We start from the raw sequence: 19,481 nt of genomic DNA, 5'->3' as shown, positions 1-19,481 counted from the left end.
CATTTCTCAATTATTAGTGTGAATAAACAGAGTTCCTTCAAATTAATACATTAATCAACTACATAACTGAACTAACATATACTCAAGTGTACAAAGTTATTTAAGAGGATGCATTTTTTCCTTCCTTTCTTAAATAGAAGCATAAATTGAGCCTTAGTACACTGACTCTGCCTCTTAAACCTTTTGCTTCTTTGTTAGGTTAGTACTGTCAGTTTTGCCAGATTTTGCAGCAGTTTCTCAAGCCAAAAGCATGTAAACTGTATTCTGACATGAGCCACAAATTTAAAACAAAGCAAGTGGGCTTCCCTGGTGGCGCAGTGGTTGGCAGTCTGCCTGCCAATGCAGGGAACACGGGTTCGAGCCCTGGTCTGGGAAGATTCCACATGCCGCGGAGCAACTGGGCCCGTGAGCCACAATTACTGAGTCTGCACGTCTGGAGCCTGTGCTCCGCAACAAGAGAGGCCGCGATAGTGAGAGGCCCTCACACCGCGGTGAAGGGTGGCCCCCGCTTGCCGCAACTACAGAAAGCCCTCGCACAGAAACGAAGACCCAACACAGCCATAAATAAATAAAAATAAATAAATTTTAAAAAAACAAAACAAAACAAAACACAGAGGCCCCCCATCACTGCTCATGAAACCATTGTTTAAAACAAAGAAAGTACAGAAAGGAATGGAGTCAAGAGAAAGGTGATCTTCTTCAAAGTATTTGAAAGAATCAATAAACATATGGAAAATGGTATAAAATTAGACCTTCAAAAGGACAGAAAGAACTTAACTAAAGAAGTAGCTCAATAAAAGAGGAATTTTTGAGTGTATTAGACAAAAATCTATGGAAAAACCAATGAATTGTATGAATGCTTCTTGGGGGAGTGATGATAGCTGCACTGGAATAATGTCATCTAATTCGTTCAAATATTATTATATTGCTACATTTGTTCTAAAACAAATTTAAATTAATGTAAAAGTTTAAAATACTATTTAAGGGACTTCCCTGGTGGCGCAGTGGTTAAGAATCCGCCTACCAATGCAGGGGACATGAGTTTGAGCCCTGGTCTGGGAAGATCCCACGTGCCACGGAGCAACTAAGCCCGTGAGCCACAACTACTGAGCCTGCACTCTAGAGCCCGTGTGCCACAACTACTGAGCCCGTGTGCCACAACTACTGAAGCCCACGCATCTAGAACCCGTGCTCTGCAACAAGAGAAGACACCACAATGAGAAGCTCGCGCACCGCAACCAGACCCAACACAGCCAAAAATAAATTAATTAGAAATAAACAAAATATTATTTAAATATCACTAAGAAGCATGTATTCAGTGTCTACTGTATATGGCACTGATCTGAAAAATAAATTGTGTGACAAGAACTGTGCAGACATAATATGTGCCTGATGATTGATAAGAAATATTCTGTTCAAATATTAAGCATACTTTATAAATTATTTAAATCATCCAAGATATTTTCTTGGAAGAACTATAAATATGCGGCATGTGTGAAGAGTTATATTAACTGACTCAAAAAATAAAAGTTGAAGCACCATTTTAAAAAATGTATAAGCTTTTAGATCTTCACATCTCTCTTCATATTATCTACACCTCAATTTCCAAACATTTCTGCAAATGATTAAAAAATTTAATAAAAGCTGTAATTTAAATAAAAAATGAGTACATAGAACACCATGATGCTATAAACTTGGAACCTACAGTGTCCTGAATAGTAAGTATAACTACAGAACTTTTTTCTATTACATGAAATATAGACAGCATCCTAATTACCGTATCAGTAGGAAACACCACGTAATTTTCTCAAATTAGAAATATATGCCTTACTATATTTGTAGCAATTACAACTTAAATAAAAGATACACACCAGGAACTATACTTGTGCATAATAAAATAACTTCATTATAGAATAGGAATATTTTATTTAAAAGGCATTTTATATATATATATATGTTCATGTACTATGATAGCTATAGATTCAAATCTAAGCATTTTAGGCAATATAATAATTATGTTTATTTCAATATGTGGGAGTGCAAATGTGGCTTATCATGTTATGACTATAATTAAATTTCTCTATGTGCTCACAAAAAATTTTAAGTGCAATAAATGTAATTTTTAATCATCTCAGGGAAAGACTGAAATTGGGCTGAATCTGCTGAATGAACATTTTAAATAAAGTCGTATACCATCCCAAAGAATCTTAGGCAATCAGCAGTGAAATAACTCAAGTTCAAATATTAGACAAACACCTAGAAGACCTGGATGTCCTTTCAAAATTGTAATTGTTACCCAACTTATTATAGTAGGGAAATGTCTTTTTTCTGATAAAGGGGTTAAAAGTATTTAGCTAGCAACTTAACTTTGAGATTATATACTTTTAATCCATCATCAAAACTTGCAAAGTTGTTTTATTTGCTAGAGCTTTAAGTGTCATGAAGCAGTACCCTTTATTTTATTTAGGATGTCAAGTTTGATTCTAATTTTAAGCTCCCACCTCCCTCACGTTCTTAAATTAATTCATACAAATCCCTGATTAATAATAAAAGGACTTGCCATCAGTATTCAGAGCCCAGCCTGAGTTGTCATGGCTGAAAGGGCAGAAATCTGCTTGGAGCAATGAGAGAACCCAACTGAATTCTGGGTGTCTCAGTCTATGAATGTGTAAGCACTTCATCTGTTCATGGAAACACAAGTGTTCTGGCAGACTTGGGGGAAAGGTAGCTGCATGGGTAACAAACTGGAAGACCTGGGAAACCGCACTATATCAAAGTCACTAAATGACAGAAGCAAGATATTTTACAAGTGTTACTTTTATTTTCACAAAAAAATGGTGTTTAGTGTAAGCTATTTGAGTTCTGGACATTTATTTTATCCCTAACATTGCTGCCCAATGATCCTTGCAGAGGTCACAGGTGGATTTGACTATTTTATAAAAGAAATTGTTGCAAATCAGAGCACAACAGTAGCAGGGTCGACTGGAAATTGATTATCCTTCTTAAATCCAGTGGTGAAAAGAACACTCTCTCAGTCCTGCATTTCCACTTAGCAGTTGTATGTATTCAAACAAGTAACGTGTACATCTCTGAAATAGCTCCTGTCTGTGAAATAAGGATAACATCTACCTTACAGGGCTGTTGTGAAGACAACACGGTAATAAGTGAAAGTACCTTACAGAGTTGTAAATATGGGGAAAGTACTCTGTAAACTATAACCCACACTGCATAAAATAGTATTATTTGAAAGATGGAGAATTCTAACAGGGATAATATAGTACATACACAGTCATTTCCAGTGAAAAAGTGACCTTGAACAGTTAAGTGGGCTTTTCGTTTCCAGTTCCATATATAAGGAGCTAGGAAGTTGCCACTCCGTCCTAACAACAAACAAGAAAGCTGAAGAGACTGAAAAATCAACAATTCTTAGATCCATAAGAAAGGGAAAGACACAGGGCAAACCACTGCCCCTGAGACTAGAGAGACAGATAGGTGAACTCGACATCCTGGAGCAGAGCCTCACAAGTGGAAACCACCTGGGGAATCAGAGCCAGGTAGGAAAACCTGACTGTAATTAATGAATTGAGGAAGGCACAGTGCAGACAACTCTGAGGGTTAAAAACTCCAAGGGCATCTACTCAACCCCTCTATCCCCACCCCCCCAATAGTGTGAGATTTACTTCTAGGAGCTTGAGTAGGTTCCCACAATAAATGTCAGAGAAACATCCCCTCATGCTTCTGGCAGGGGGAGGGGAAATTAACCATTCTGAAATATGCCAAAGCACTCTGTTGGTCTCAAAACCGCCTGCCTTCAGGGGAAACTGGTTAACCAGCACCTAACCTGTTGGGGTATTATCAGACCCTAACTGACCTGGGGGAAGGGAAATACCCAACTCCAGTCAACTCCAGCCATTCTGTCCCATCTAAAGGGGGAGGAAAAAAAAATGAGAAACATTTGTGAGATTCCCAGTCCAGAGGCATAGGCTCACTACAAAACTGAGACCGAATCATAGGACCATAGGACCATCTCCTCAACACCTCACCACCACATTACTAAGGGCCTATTTATAGCAGTTCCTTTTATCTGGTATATCAAGTCCAGCTATCAGTAAAAATTACAATATAAAGCAAAAGGCAAAAAATCCACAATTTGAAGAAACAGAGTAAGCATCAGAATGAAACAGGGCAGAGATGTTGGAATTATCAGGTTGAGAATTTAAAACAACTATGATTAATATGCTAAGGGCTCTAATGAATAAAGCAGGCACCATGCAAGAACAGATAGACAATGTAAGCAGAGAAATGGAAATCCTAATAACCAAAAAGAAATGATAGAGATAAAAAAACCACTGTAACAGAAATTTTAAAAATGCCTGTGATGGGCTTATTAGTATACCAGACATGGCTGAAGAAAGAATCTCTGAGCTAGAAGATGTATCAATAGAATCCTCAAAAACTGAAAAGTGAAGAGAACAAAGACTGGAAAAAAAAAAAAAAAAAGTCTTTCCCCTGCTCTCTGAGACTTGCTCTGCCTTTATCCAGCCCCCTAGAACATCAGGCCTTTCTTCAGACTGTTCTGAAAATGTTGCTTTTTAACCCAGGTTAGTACCTCACCCAAGAGAAATCATAAGTAAAAACTTTTGGGGGGGTTTCCTTTGTCTTTTGTTACGTACAAAATTGGTTTATGGGCCGGAGAGAAGATGGCGGAAGAGTAAGATGCGGAGATCACCTTCCTTCCCACAGATACAGTAGAAATACATCTACACGTGGAACTGCTCCTACAGAACACCCACTGAACGCTGGCACAAAATGTCAGACCTCCCAAAAGGCAAGAAACTCCCCACGTACTTGGGTAGGGCAAAAGAAAAAAGAAATAACAGAGACAAAAGAATAGGGACGGGACCTGCACCAGTGGGAGGGAGCCATGAAGGAGGAAAGGTTTCCATGCACTAGGAAGCCCCTTCGCGGGCGGAGACTGTGGGTGGCGGAGAGGGGAGCTTCGGAGCCACGGAGGAGAGCGCAGCCACAGGGGTGCGGAGGGCAAAGCAGAGAGATTCCCGCACGGAGGCTCGGCTCCGAGCAGCACTCACCAGCCCGAGAGGCATGTCTGCTCACCCGCCGGGGCGGGCGGGGGCTGGGAGCTGAGGCTCGGGCTTCAGTCGGATCGCAGGGAGAGGACTGGGGTTGGCGGTGTGAACACAGCCTGAAGGGGTTAGCGCACCACAGCTGGCTGGGAGGGAGTCCGGGAAAAAGTCTGCAGCTGCCGAAGAGGCAAGAGACTTTTTCTTGCCTCTTTGTTTCGCGGCGCGCAAGGAGAGGGGATTCAGAGCGCCGCCTAAACGAACTCCAGAGACGGGCGCGAGCCGCGGCGATCAGTGCGGGCCCCAGAGACAGGCGTGAGACGCTAAGGCTGCTGCTGCCGCCACCAAAAAGCCTGTGTGAGAGCACAGGTCACTCTCCACACCGCCCCTCCCGGGAGCTGGTGCAGCCCGCCACTGCCAGGGTCCCATGATCCAGGGACAACTTTCCCGGGAGAACGCACGGCGCGCCTCAGGCTGCTGCAACGTCATGCCGGCCTCTGCCGCCGCAGGCTCGCCCCGCCTCCTCCATACCCCTCCCTCCCCCCGGCCTGAGTGAGTCAGAGCCCCCGAAGCAGCTGCTCCTTTAACCCCGTTCTGTCTGGGCGGGGAACAGACGCCCTCAGGCGACCTACACGCAGAGGCGGGTCCAAATCCAAAGGTGAACCCCGGGAGCTGTGCGAACAAAGAAGAGAAAGGGAAATCTCTCCCAGCAGCCTCAGAAGCAGTGGATTAAAACTCCACAAACAACTTGATGTGCTTGCATCTGTTGAATACCTGAATAGACAATGAATCATCCCAAATTCAGGAGGTGGACTTTGGGAGCAGGATATATTAATTTTCCCCCTTTTCCTTTTTTTGTGAGTGTATATGTATATGCTTCTGGGTGAGATTTTGTCTGTATAGCTTTGCTTTATAATAGCTTTATTTTACTTCACTATATTATATCCTTTCTTTCTTTCTTTCTTTCTATTTTTTCTCCCTTTTACTCTGAGCCGTGTGGATGAAAGGCTCTTGGTGCTCCAGCCAGGCATCAGGGCTGTGCCTCTGAGGTGGGAGACCCAACTTCAGGACACTGGTCCACAAGAGACCTCCCAGCTCCACGTAATACCAAACGGCAAAAATCTCTCAGAGATCTCCATCTCAACATCAAGACCCAGCTTCACTCAACGACCAGCAAGCTACAGTGCTGGACACCCTATGCCAAACAACTAGCAAGACAGGAACACAGCCCCATCCATTAGCAGAGAGGCTGCCTAAAATCATAATAAGGCCACAGACACCCCAAAATACACCACCAGACGTGGACGTGCCCACCAGAAAGACAAGATCCAGCCTCATCCACCAGAACTCAGGCACTAGTTCCTTCCACCAGAAAGCCTACACAACCCACTGAACCAACCTTAGCCACTGGGGACAGATACCAAAAACAACGGAAACTACGAACCTGCAGCCTGTGAAAAGGAGACCCCAAACACAGTAAGATAAGCAAAATGAGACGACAGAAAAACACACAGCAGATGAAGGAACAGGGTCAAAACACACCAGACCTAACAAATGAAGAGGAAATAGGTAGTCTACCTGAAAAAGAATTCAGAATAATGATAGTAAGGATGATCCAAAATCTTGGAAATAGAATAGACAAAATGCAAGAAACATTTAACAAGGACGTAGAAGAACTAAAGAGGGACCAAGCAATGATGAAAAACACAATAACTGAAATTAAAAATACTCTAGATGGGATCAACAGCAGAATAACTGAGACAGAAGAACGGAAAAGTGACCTGGAAGATAAAATGGTGGAAATAACTACTGCAGAGCAGGATAAAGAAAAAAGAATGAAAAGAACTGAGGACAGTCTCAGAGACCTCTGGGACAACATTAAACGCACCAACATTCGAATTATAGGGGTCCCAGAAGAAGAAGAGAAGAAGAAAGGGACTGAGAAAATATTTGAAGAGATTATAGTTGAAAACTTCCCTAATATGGGAAAGGAAATAGTTCATCAAGTCCTGGAAGCACAGAGAGTCCCATACAGGATAAATCCAAGGAGAAACACGCCAAGACACATATTAATCAAACTGTCAAAAATTAAATATAAAGAAAACATATTAAAAGCAGCAAGGGAAAAACAACAAATAACACACAAGGGAATCCCCATAAGGTTAACAGCTGATCTTTCAGCAGAAACTCTGCAAGCCAGAAGGGAGTGGCAGGATATATTTAAAGTGATGAAGGAGAAAAACCTACAATCAAGATTACTCTACCCAGCAAGGATCTCATTCAGATGTGATGGAGAAATCAAAACCTTTACAGACAAGCAAAAGCTGAGAGAGTTCAGCACCACCAAACCAGCTTTACAACAAATGCTACAGGAACTTCTCTAGGCAAGAAACACAAGAGAAGGAAAACACCTACAATAACAAACCCAAAACATTTAAGAAAATGGGAGTAGGAACATACATATTGATAATTACCTTGAATGTAAATGGATTAAATGCTCCCACCAAAAGACACAGACTGGCTGAATGGATACAAAAACAAGACCCATATATATGCTGTCTACAAGAGACCCACTTCAGACCTAGAGACACATACAGACTGAAAGTGAGGGGATGGAAAAAGATATTCCATGCAGATGGAAATCAAAAGAAAGCTGGAGTAGCAATTCTCATATTAGACAAAATAGACTTTAAAATAAAGACTATTACAAGAGACAAAGAAGGACACTATATAATGATCAAGGGATCGATCCAAGAGGAAGGTATAACAATTGTAAAGATTTATGCACCCAACATAGGAGCACCTCAATACATAAGGCAAATACTAACAGCCATAAAAGGGGAAATCGACAGCAACACAATCATAGTAGGGGACTTTAACACCCCACTTTCACCAATGGACAGATCATCCAAAATGAAAATAAATAAGGAAACACAAGCTTTCAATGATACATTAAACAAGACGGATTTAAATGATATTTATAGGACATTCCACCCAAAAACAACAGAATACACATTTTTCTCAAGTGCTCATGGAACATTCTCCAGGATAGGTCATATCTTGGGTCACAAATCAAACCTTGGTAAATTTAAGAAAATTGAAATCGTATCAAGTATCTTTTCCGACCACAACGCTATGAGACTAGATATCAATTACAGGAAAAGATCGGTAAAAAATACAAACACATGGAGGCTACACAATACACTACTTAATAACGAAGTGATCACTGAAGAAATCAAAGGGGAAATCAAAAAATACCTAGAAACAAATGACAATGGAGACACGACGACCCAAAACCTATGGGACGCAGCAAAAGCAGTGCTAAGAGGGAAGTTTATAGGACTACAAGCCTACCTCAAGAAACAGGAAACATCTCGAATAAACACCCTAACCTTGCACCTAAAGCAATTAGAGAAAGAAGAACAAAAAAACCCCAAAGCTAGCAGAAGGAAAGAAATCATAAAGATCAGATCAGAAATAAATGAAAAAGAAATGAAGGAAACAATAGCAAAAATCAATGAAACTAAAAGCTGGTTCTTTGAGAAGATAAACAAAATTGATAAACCATTAGCCAGACTCATCAAGAGAAAAAGGGAGAAGACTCAAATCAATAGAATTAGAAATGAAAAAGGAGAAGTAACCACTGACAATGCAGAAATACAAAAGATCATGAGAGATTACTACAAGCAACTCTATGCCAATAAAATGGACAACCTGGAAGAAATGGACAGATTCTTAGAAATGCACAACCTACCCAGACTGAACCAGGAAGAAATAGAAAATATGAACAGACCAATCGCAAGCACTGAAATTGAAACTGTGATTAAAAACCTTCCAACAAACAAAAGCCCAGGACCAGATGGCTTCATAGGTGAATTCTATCAAACATTTAGAGAAGAGCTAACACCTATCCTTCTCAAACTCTTCCAAAATATTGCAGAGGTAGGAACACTCCCAAACTCATTCTACGAGGCCACCATCACCCTGATACCAAAACCAGACAAAGATGTCACAAAGAAAGAAAATTACAGGCCAATATCACTGATGAACACAGATGCAAAAATCCCTAACAAAATACTAGCAAACAGAATCCAACAGCACATTAAAAGGATCATACACCATGATCAAGTGGGGTTTATCCCAGGAATGCAAGGATTCTTCAATATATGCAAATCAATCAATGTGATACACCATATTAACAAATTGAAGAATAAAAAAACCATATGATCATCTCAGTAGATGCAGAGAAAGCTTTCGACAAAATTCAACACCCATTTATGATAAAAACCCTCCAGAAAGTAGGCATAGAGGGAACTTTCCTCAACATAATAAAGGCCATATATGACAAACCCACAGCCAACATTGTCCTCAATGGTGAAAAACTGAAACCATTTCCACTAAGATCAGGAACAAGACAAGGTTGCCCACTCTCACCACTATTATTCAACATAGTTTTGGAAGTGTTAGCCACAGCAATCAGAGAAGAAAAAGAAATAAAAGGAATACAAATCGGAAAAGAAGAAGTGAAACTGTCACTGTTTGCAGATGACATGATACTAAAGATGCTACCAGAAAACTCCTAGAGCTAATCAATGAATTTGGTAAAGTAGCAGGATACAAAATTAATGCACAGAAATCTCTTGCATTTCTATACACTAATGACGAAAAACCTGAAAGTGAAATTAAGAAAACACTCCCGTTTACCATTGCAACAAAAAGAATAAAATATCTAGGAATAAACCTACCTAAGGAGACAAAAGACCTGTATGCAGAAAATTATAAGACACTGATGAAAGAAATTAAAGATGATACAAATAGATGGAGAGATATACCATGTTCTTGGATTGGAAGAATCAACATTGTGAAAATGACTCTACTACCCAAAGCAATCTACAGATTCAATGCAATCCCTATCAAACTACCACTGGCATTTTTCACAGAACTAGAACAAAAAATTTCACAATCTGTATGGAAACACAAAAGACCCCGAATAGCCAAAGCAATCTTGAGAACGAAAAATGGAGCTGGGGGAATCAGGCTCCCTGACTTCAGACTATATTACAAAGCTTCAGTAATCAAGACAGTTTGGTACTGGCACAAAAACAGAAATATAGATCAATGGAACAGGATAGAAAGCCCAGAGATAAACCCACGCACATATGGTCACCTTATCTTTGATAAAGGAGGCAAGCATATACAGTGGAGAAAAGACAGCCTCTTCAATAAGTGGTGCTGGGAAAATTGGACAGATACATGTAAAAGTGTGAAATCAGAACACTCCCTGACACCATGCACAAAAATAAACTCAAAACGGATTAAAGACCTAAGTGTAAGGCCAGACACTATCAAAGTCTTAGAGGAAAACATAGGCAGAACATTCTATGACATACATCACAGCAAGATTCTTTTTGACCCAGCTCCTAGAGAAATGGAAATAAGAACACAAATAAACAAATGGGACCTAATGAAACTTAAAAGCTTTTGCACAGCAAAGGAAACCATAAACAAGACAAAAAGACAACCCTCAGAATGGGAGAAAATATTTGCAAATGAAGCAACTGACAAAGGATTAATCTCCAAGATTTACAAGCAGCTCATGCAGCTCAATAACAAAAAAACAAACAACCCAATCCAAAAATGGGCAGAAGACCTAAATAGACATTTCTCCAAAGAAGATATACAGATTGCCAACAGACACATGAAAGAATGTTCAACATCATTAATCATTAGAGAAATGCAAATCAAAACTACAATGAGATATCATCTCACACCGGTCAGAATGGCCATCATCAAAACATCTAGAAACAATAAATGCTGGAGAGGGTGTGGAGGAAAGGGAACACTCTTGCACTGTTGGTGGGAATGTAAATTGATACAGCCACTATGGAGAACAGTATGGAGGTTCCTTAAAAAACTACAAATAGAACTACCATACAACACAGCAATCCCACTACTGGGCATATACCCTGAGAAAACCATAGTTCAAAAAGAGTCATGTACCAAAATGCTCATTGCAGCTCCATTTACAATAGCCAGGACATGGAAGCAACCTAAGTGTCCATCATCGGATGAATGGATAAAGAAGATGTGGCACATATATACAATGGAATATTACTCAGCCATAAAAAGAAATGAAATGGAGGTATTTGTAGTGAGGTGGATGGAGTTAGAGTCTGTCATACAGAGTGAAGTAAGTCAGAAAGAGAAAAACAAATACAGTATGCTAACACATATATATGGAATCTAAGGAAAAAAAAAAAAAGGCCATGAAGAACCTAGTGGCAAGACGGGAATAAAGACACAGACCTAGTAGAGAATGGACTTGAGGATATGCGGAGGGGGAGGGGTGAGATGTGACAGGGTGAGAGAGTGTCATGGACATATATACACTACCAAATGTAAAATAGATAGCTAGTGGGAAGCAGCCACATAGCACAGGGAGATCAGCTCGGTGCTTTGTGACCACCTAGAGGGGTGGGGTGGGGAGGGTGGGAGGGAGGGAGATGCAAGAGGGAAGAGATATGGGAACATATGTATATGTATAACTGATTCACTTTGTTATAAAGCAGAAACTAACACACCATTGTAAAGCAATTATACTTCAATAAAGATGTTTAAAAAAAAAAAAAAAAGAAAGAAAACCCAGAACAGAGTATCCAAGGGCTATGGGACAAATACAAAAGATACAATGTATGCATAATGGGGATACCAGAAGGAGAAGAAACAGAGAAAGGAACAGAAGAATACCTGAAACAATGACTGAATTTCCTCAAATTAATGCTAGACACCAAGCCACAGATCCAGGAAGCTCAGAGAATACCAAGGAAAATAAATGCTTCAAAAACTACACTAGGCATATCATTTTCAAATTACAGCAAATTAAAGATAAAGAAAAATCCTGAAAGAAGCCGGAGGAAAAAAAACACATCGCTTATAGAGAAACAAAGATAAGAATTACATCAGACTTCTCCTCAGAAACCATGCAAGCGAGAAGAGAGTGGAGTGACATATTTAAACTGTTGAGGAAAAACCCCTGCTAACCTAGAATTCTGTATCCTGAGAAATTATCCTTCAAAAGTGAAGGAGAAATAAAGACTTTCTCAAACAAATATTGAGGAAATCTGTTGCCAATACACCTCCCTTGCAAGAAATGTTAAAAGAAATTCTTTAGAGAGAAGGAAAATAATGTAGGTCAGAAACTGATCTACATAAAGAAAGAAGGAGCATCAAAGAAGGAATAGTGAAGGTACTATAAAAACTTTTATTTTTCTTACTCTTAATTGATCTAAGATAACAGTTTGTTCAAAATAATAGCAACAATGTATTCGATTATACATGCTTATGTATCATATATATATCTTATGTGTGTACAAATACACAAACACACATATATACATACTGATGCATGCTTTTATGTAAGTGAAATGAGTGACAGCATTGATACAAGGGACAGGAGGGAGGAATTAGGAATATTTTGTTTTTATAAGGCACTAACACTACCCATGATGGTATCATGTTATTTGAAAGTGGACTTAGATTAGTTATAAATGTATATTGCAAACTCTAGGACAACCACTATAAAAGGTCAAAAAAAGCATAACTGATATGCTAAGAAAGGAAAGAAAATGGAATCATATTAAATGCTCAATTAAAACCACAAAAGGCAGGAAAAGAGTGGAAGACAAAAACAGGAACAAAGAACAAGGGCAACATATAGAAAACAGTAACAAATATGGTAAATATTAATCCAACTATATCAGTAATCACTCTGAATGTCAATGGCCTAAGTGTACCAATTAAAAGACAGATTGTCAGAGTGGATCAAAAACACAACCCAACAATATGCTGTCTATAAGAACCTACTTGAAATATATAGGCACATATAGATTAAAAGTAAATGGACGGAGAAAAAAATACCATACTAACACACAATAGGAAAACAGGATTAGCTATATTAATTTCAGTCAGAGCAAACTTCAAAGTAAGTAAAGTTATGAGGGATAAAGAAGGGTATTACATAATGATAAAGAGGTCAATTCTCCAAGAAGATGTAACAATTCTTAACGTGTATATACCTAACAAAAGAGCATCATTCATGGATGGTAGGAATACAAGATGGCACAGCCATTTTGGAAGACAATTTGGTGGTTTCTTAATAAACTAAACATACTCTTACCATATCATCTACAAATTGTACTCCTTGTTATTTACCCAAAGGAACTGAAAACTTACGTCTACACAAAACATGCCCATGGATGTTTATAGCAGTTTTATTCATAATTGCCAAAACTCAGAGGCAACCAAGAAAAGTCCTCAAGAGGTGAACGGATAAATAAACTGTGGTACGTCTAAACAATGGAGTATTATTCGGTGCTGAAAGGAAATGAGCTCTCAAGCCATCAGAAGATATGGAGGAAACTCAAATGCACATTACTAAGTGAAAGAAGCCAATCTGAAAAGTCTACATACTGCGCGATTCCAACTATATGGCCTTCTGGAAAAGGCAAAACTATGGAGACAACCAAAAGATCAGTGGTTGCCAGGGGAGCGGGGGATATGAATATTCAGAGCACATAGGATTTTTAGGGCAGTGAAAAGAGTGTATGATACTGTAATGATGAATATTTCATTATACATTCGTCCAAATACATAGAATATACAACACCAAGAGGAACCCTAAAGTAAATTATGGACTTTGGATGGTAATGATATATCACTGTAGGTTCATCCTTGGTTTAAAAAAAAAAAAGTACCATGTTAATAATGTTGGGTCATATGGGAAATCTCTGTACCTTCCTCTCAAATTTATTATAAAACCTAAAACTGCTCTGTTCTTAAAAAAAAAAAAAATTAAGTCTTTACAAAAAAAAGTTGTGGTTTCTTCATTTCTTCATTATAACATCATCCTTCATTCATATTATTCACTAAGGATGATCAAGACAGCTAACATTTGAGTGCTTGGCATGTGTGTTTCAGGTACTGTTTGAGTGCCTTATATGTAATACTCAAAACAATTCTGACACAGGTACTATTATTATTCCCATTTTACACATTAGGAACCTGAGACAGAATGAACTTGACAAAGGTCATACAGCTAGGAAGTGACAGTGCTAGCACTTAGACCCAGGTAGTCCAGCTCATCACCATTATACTATGCTGCTTCTGCTTATTCATTCATTCACTCATAATTCATCAAATCTTTATTGAGCATATGGAATACACCAAGAGCTCTGATAGAAACATTTTCAACAAGGAAGATCTCAAAACATTTACCCAGGAAGCTACTAAAGGAAATGCTCCTTCAAAACCAGGAAATAAATAAAAGAGGATGCTAGTGGACGAGACACTCCATCAAAACAGAGAAGTAAACAATAAAAGATGAAGACCTGGGATCCAGAAAACAGAAAAATCCAGGAAAAAGGGGAAGAGAATTCCAAAGACAGTGGTAAAGCATAATCCCAGAATGACATCTATGCGAGAGGCCTAGAGAACAACCAGTCCAGTTTAGAGATGAAGAAGGAAGGAGGGTTCCAGAGGGATACTGCTAAAAAAAACATGGGATTGATTACCTGATGTGCTTGACTGCACAGAGAAGACCTCTACTGGGCAATTTGAGGAAAGAATTACAATAAGAACATAGAAGACCAAGAAAAAAAAAAAAAAAGAGGCCATTATTAACCTTAAGAAAAACAAAATGTTGTACCATGGTATATAAATTGCATTATTCATAATTATATAATTTATTCATTCCCTTTCCACCCTTGCCTTGCTTCCCTGTAATCAGAGCAGACTTCCTACTATAGTGACCTGGGGCTTGGCCTTGTGACTTGTTTTAGACAAAGGAATGTGAGTAGATGTGACACATGCTACATCCAAGGAAAGCTTTAAATGTATTTGTGGGGTCTGGTTCTGTCTGCCTTTATTGTCTGCCCCATATAGGGTCTATCCATTGGGATTAGATCTCAGAATGAGAAGACATATGAAATCAAGATGAACTGAGCACAAACAAGGCTAGTAGAAGCCAGCAGAGTCTCAACTGGTTCCAAGGCTTTTGATATGAGCAAGAAATAAATGTTGTTAGCCACTGAAGTTTGGGGTTTTGTTTGTTTTGTTTTTGCTACAGCAAAAGCTGACTAATACACATAATACAGTCCATAGCTCAGCAACAAACAATATTTACATAGTCATAATAATATAGTTATATTATAATCATAATTGACTATATTACATTATTAATTATAGTATAATTTGTAATTATAATAAAAACACTGATATAATAGAGATGCAATCAGAAAACTGACACTAAAAATTGTGATATAACTATGTTAAGAGGGTGGGGAGAGAGAGGGGGAAGATGAGTAAAAGAGCTAAATCCTAATATAACATAGAAGAAAATCAGTAATGTTTAGACTTGGAAAATCAAGAGATACAAGTATATTATTTAGAATTATGTAGGTAAATTGCAAAAGATACAACTAAAAGCACTGAAAGTTTTTGCCTCAAGGGAGCTAGAATCAAATGTGAGAAGGATGCAGATAAGGGAGTACATTTTTTGTTGTAAGACTTATAGTACTATTTGATTTCCTTTGAACTATCCACATGTATTAACTTCATAAAAATCTTAACTCATGAGCACAAACATTAAAAACAACAATAAAATCAAGGGAAGCAATCGTGCCTGATTGACTAAAATAAAATGTATTCTGATCCTGAAAGGCAAAAAAAGAACCCAAGTGGGAATCAGAAGAGCCGGTGTTACTGTTTCACAATCTGGCTTCCACTTTTCTCTAGCGACATCTTTCTTGACTCCTTTCATTATTTATAGGAGAACAAACTTTACTGTAGAATTACAGTCTTACATTTTCAGTTCCAGATGTCACTAAAAATATATTACAGGAAAGATGCTGCCTAAAAGTGAGATAATATTAAGGGCTAACCTGTATAGAGAGCCCTCAATTAATACAGAAGTTGATCATCTACTCTACGCATCATCTATGATCACTGCATGTCCTCTTCCTAACAATTGCCACCTTCTGGTCATTTTGATCATCTTCACTGCATTAGCAAAGAATGAGAAAAATGATTAAAAGTGATTAGTAAATTTTGCTCCTTTTTAAACAACGATAATTCAGGGACAGTTTAAGCTCAATATGTGAACAGTTTTACTCACAAAATAAATAAATTAATAAGTAACATATTTTACAGAATAATTTAGTATAGGATCCCTTTAAATAGCGGGCCTGCATTTAAGTGATTGGATTTACCAAAATTTTGACAGTTTTCTAGAAATACAGTTACTGGGCAAAGGACAATATACTTGTTTCAGGTATAATGATAGAAGATACTAAAGCTATTTATAAATATTTTTATATTACCTATAGATTTTACATAAATATGTTAATAGTCTCTCCCTTTAACATGAACAAATGTAAGTTATTTTCCTGCTGCAAGTTTCAGCTAGTAACTTCTATAATGGACAGAAATATGATGGATACAGACACAGAAAGTATCTTAACTGGGTGACACCATCTCATTTAGATATTCTGAAATACTCTTAACCATAATGTGGTTTGAACTGTAGTTCAGAGGCCTGCTGTGTAGAAAAAAAGCACTGGGGCAGAACAACAAAGCATAAGAAAATAATTAACAGGGCATGTTTTCCATACCTCTTCATCTTTCATATTCACATCCACGTTTTTTGATTTGAAGACTTTGGTTATATGGTCAATGTTGTTTTCCCTGCAGTAATCAAATATGTTTTTGTCTTCTTCCCTAATTAGAGTAAAAAAAAAAATAGTGTTTGTCTTACTAGGTAATACATAAAAGTTACATATTTTTAATACAATCTGTTTGCTGCAAACATTAGTGGAATCTGTTTTTATAAAGAATTTTACATGAACAATAGTGGATTTTCAGTAAGACGTAATACATCCAATCTCTGAAAAGACTAAAGTTCCTAGCAACTATAATTATAGAGAAGAGCTTCATCTGCTTTAACAAGTTACACTAGTACACTAATATAACATCTTGAGTAGATTTTCTCAGTGCTCTTTTTCTCCCCAGTTACTTTTATACACTGACAAGCACACATATCCTCTGACTCAGAATTTTCAACTGTAGCACTGCAGTGAGAAGGTCATTTACTATTGCCTGTATAGAGGTAGCAAAAGATCATAGAGGGAGCAAAAGATCAGGACATAGCTTACTACTTCTCTTACAGAATAAAAGAATGATAAGTTGGTTGCTATCCAAGTTTTTAAGAAATTACACACACACACGAACATATATACACACACACCAAAGTAATTTTCTTAAGGGAAAGATAATTAGAGCATCACAAAATTCAGAAGTCCTTCATGAGATAATAAAAATCAAGACTGGGAAGCACAGTATGTACTCAGCACTATTCTAGGCATATCAATGTACTAATTCACTTAATCTTATCCAACAGCTGCTTCACTTCACAGATAAAGAAACAGGTAAGGAGAGGTTATATGACCTGTCAAATGGCATCACATTTATCAAGGACTCAGATCAACTGATTTTGCATATAGTCCATTTTTCTATTATATCAAGCTACATCTCAATTAGTAAGCTGTAGTCTCTTCCAGAATCTAAAGCAGAAGTTCTTAACATGAGGTCTATGAGTTCTCTAAAATAGTATACAGAATTATCTGTGTAAATGCATAATGCATTTTTCTGACTGTGTTGGCAGTGGGTAGGTGGGGAAGGGGGAGGTAGCTTCAATGAGGTTCTCAAAAGGATCTGTGACTCCCAAAAGATCAGTAATTTGGAATATTAATAATGAAACTGTTCTACATTTTCTAAACAGGCATAAAATAATGCAATTTGAGTTTCAAACATTATAACTAGTATGTTCTACAACCTGTAAGGTCATAGCTTCCATTCATCAGAAAAAAAGCATCTGACCACAGGAGTTCTTCTATCTTAAAAGCCAATACCTTATACCCTATAAAAAGTTATTTCTAGTCAGAGGTGATTAACTTAAAACATACTACTTTGACATTAACAGTCTAAGCCTTCCTTATGCATGTCATGTATTTAATTGAGCACCTACTACATGCAAGGCACTGGACAAGATTCTGTTGATAAGAGATGATAAGGATAAGCAAGGAACTTTGCATTCAATACATGTACAGTATGGCTGAGATGATAAAAATCTATATACCATTAACATAAGGTAAAATTGGATCTTTAAAAAGGCCTATCAGAATACAGAGGAGAAACAGCCTGCTTCAAGCTGGAGAAAATGAGCTAAGTTTCCAGGAAAAAAATCATGTTTTAAAAAAAAATAGGGTCTCTTGAAAATGTTCATTTGCAAAAGAGAAAATGCTTTTCCAGATCACTTATTCTGGAAGAAAATAGTGAAGTCTGAGGCCAAAACCCCTGAAAGGAGAAGTCTGATTTTTTAAATTAAGGCTGCATATAATAGTATTTTAGCTATATTTAACTATCACAAAAAATACTTTCTATGAAAAAGTGCATTCAGCATTCTGACTTGGGAAAGAGAGGGACCTATTGTCCTTCAATACAATAACAGAGACCCCTCTAATTCAAGAGGCAGAAACTTCAACTGTGAGAGAAAGTATTGCATCATTTTAAGTCGTAATAAAAAATACACTACTCACCAATTGTTTTGGATTTGAAAATAATGGGGAGTTGGTGGTGGGGCACAGAAAGGAAAGTATGGAGGATCCTTGGGATGTAAGTTACCCATACCCAGTAAAATGCAAGGATAATTCAGAGATGAGAGGACCTTCTGTGTGGTTCTTTTTCCTTAATTCCAAATGTGCATGTACACTTATGCCATAAGCAGTAAAAAAGTAAATATAGTACAAACTTATTTAAAATGTTTATATTGCTTAATATATTCTCAATGTTTCTTATATGTATCATTTATATCAATTATTTTGTTTTGGTATGTGAATTTTTTGGAGGTCGGGGCATTTTTTCATCTGTATACCTGCTTATCAACTGCAGTTTATCATTGCTAAGTATGTTAGGCACATAGAGGTATTTATAAAATACTTCAGGGTAGAGTACACAATGTAAATTAAATATAAAATGGGAAAGTCAATAAAAGTCACCACAAACGTGCTACAAAGCTGTGTGCCTAATATTAAAAAATATTAAGTAATACTCTTGGGCTTAGTTGTTAAATATAGTCATCTATCCCCACTTCAAGTTTTGACTATCTTACTTGCCAGCAACCAAGCTGTCTTTATACAATGTCACCACCTAGTGGCCAAAATGGAGAAACATCTGGAGCAACATCTTTCCGTTATCTCCTTTCTTGCCCCCAACAAGATTATGTACAATATACAAATCAAATTCTGTCTTTTTCCCTCTGTATTTCCCAGTTAATACAGTCTTCCACAG

At 37.7% G+C, this 19,481-nt stretch overlaps 1 protein-coding gene across 21 annotated transcripts in view; it reads right to left on the bottom strand.

The window, feature by feature from the left end:
* ACBD6 (acyl-CoA binding domain containing 6) overlaps positions 1–19,481 on the bottom strand; it is a 228,727-nt gene that overhangs the window by 118,966 nt on the left and 90,280 nt on the right. For 6 of the 21 annotated variants that reach the window (XR_014264893.1, XM_082465725.1, XM_082465735.1 and 3 more), the window contains one exon: positions 16,748–16,853. The exons of 10 other annotated variants lie outside the window; for them this stretch is intronic. Coding sequence is in view for 8 of the 11 variants with exons in the window: in XM_082465725.1 (XP_082321851.1) it covers positions 16,748–16,853 (106 nt within the window). In the remaining 3 variants the exon portion in view is untranslated. Of the gene's footprint in view, positions 1–3,871; positions 3,924–16,018; positions 16,137–16,747; positions 16,854–19,481 lie in introns of all 21 variants that reach the window. 5 more of the 21 variants (XR_014264891.1, XR_014264892.1, XM_082465736.1 and 2 more) reach the window with 3 other exon arrangements.

The sequence above is a fragment of the Balaenoptera physalus genome (genome assembly GCF_965194825.1).
Source record: "Balaenoptera physalus genome assembly, chromosome: 1".
In the NCBI taxonomy this organism is placed as follows: domain Eukaryota; kingdom Metazoa; phylum Chordata; class Mammalia; order Artiodactyla; family Balaenopteridae; genus Balaenoptera; species Balaenoptera physalus.
This window is presented reverse-complemented; position numbering and strand designations above follow the sequence as displayed.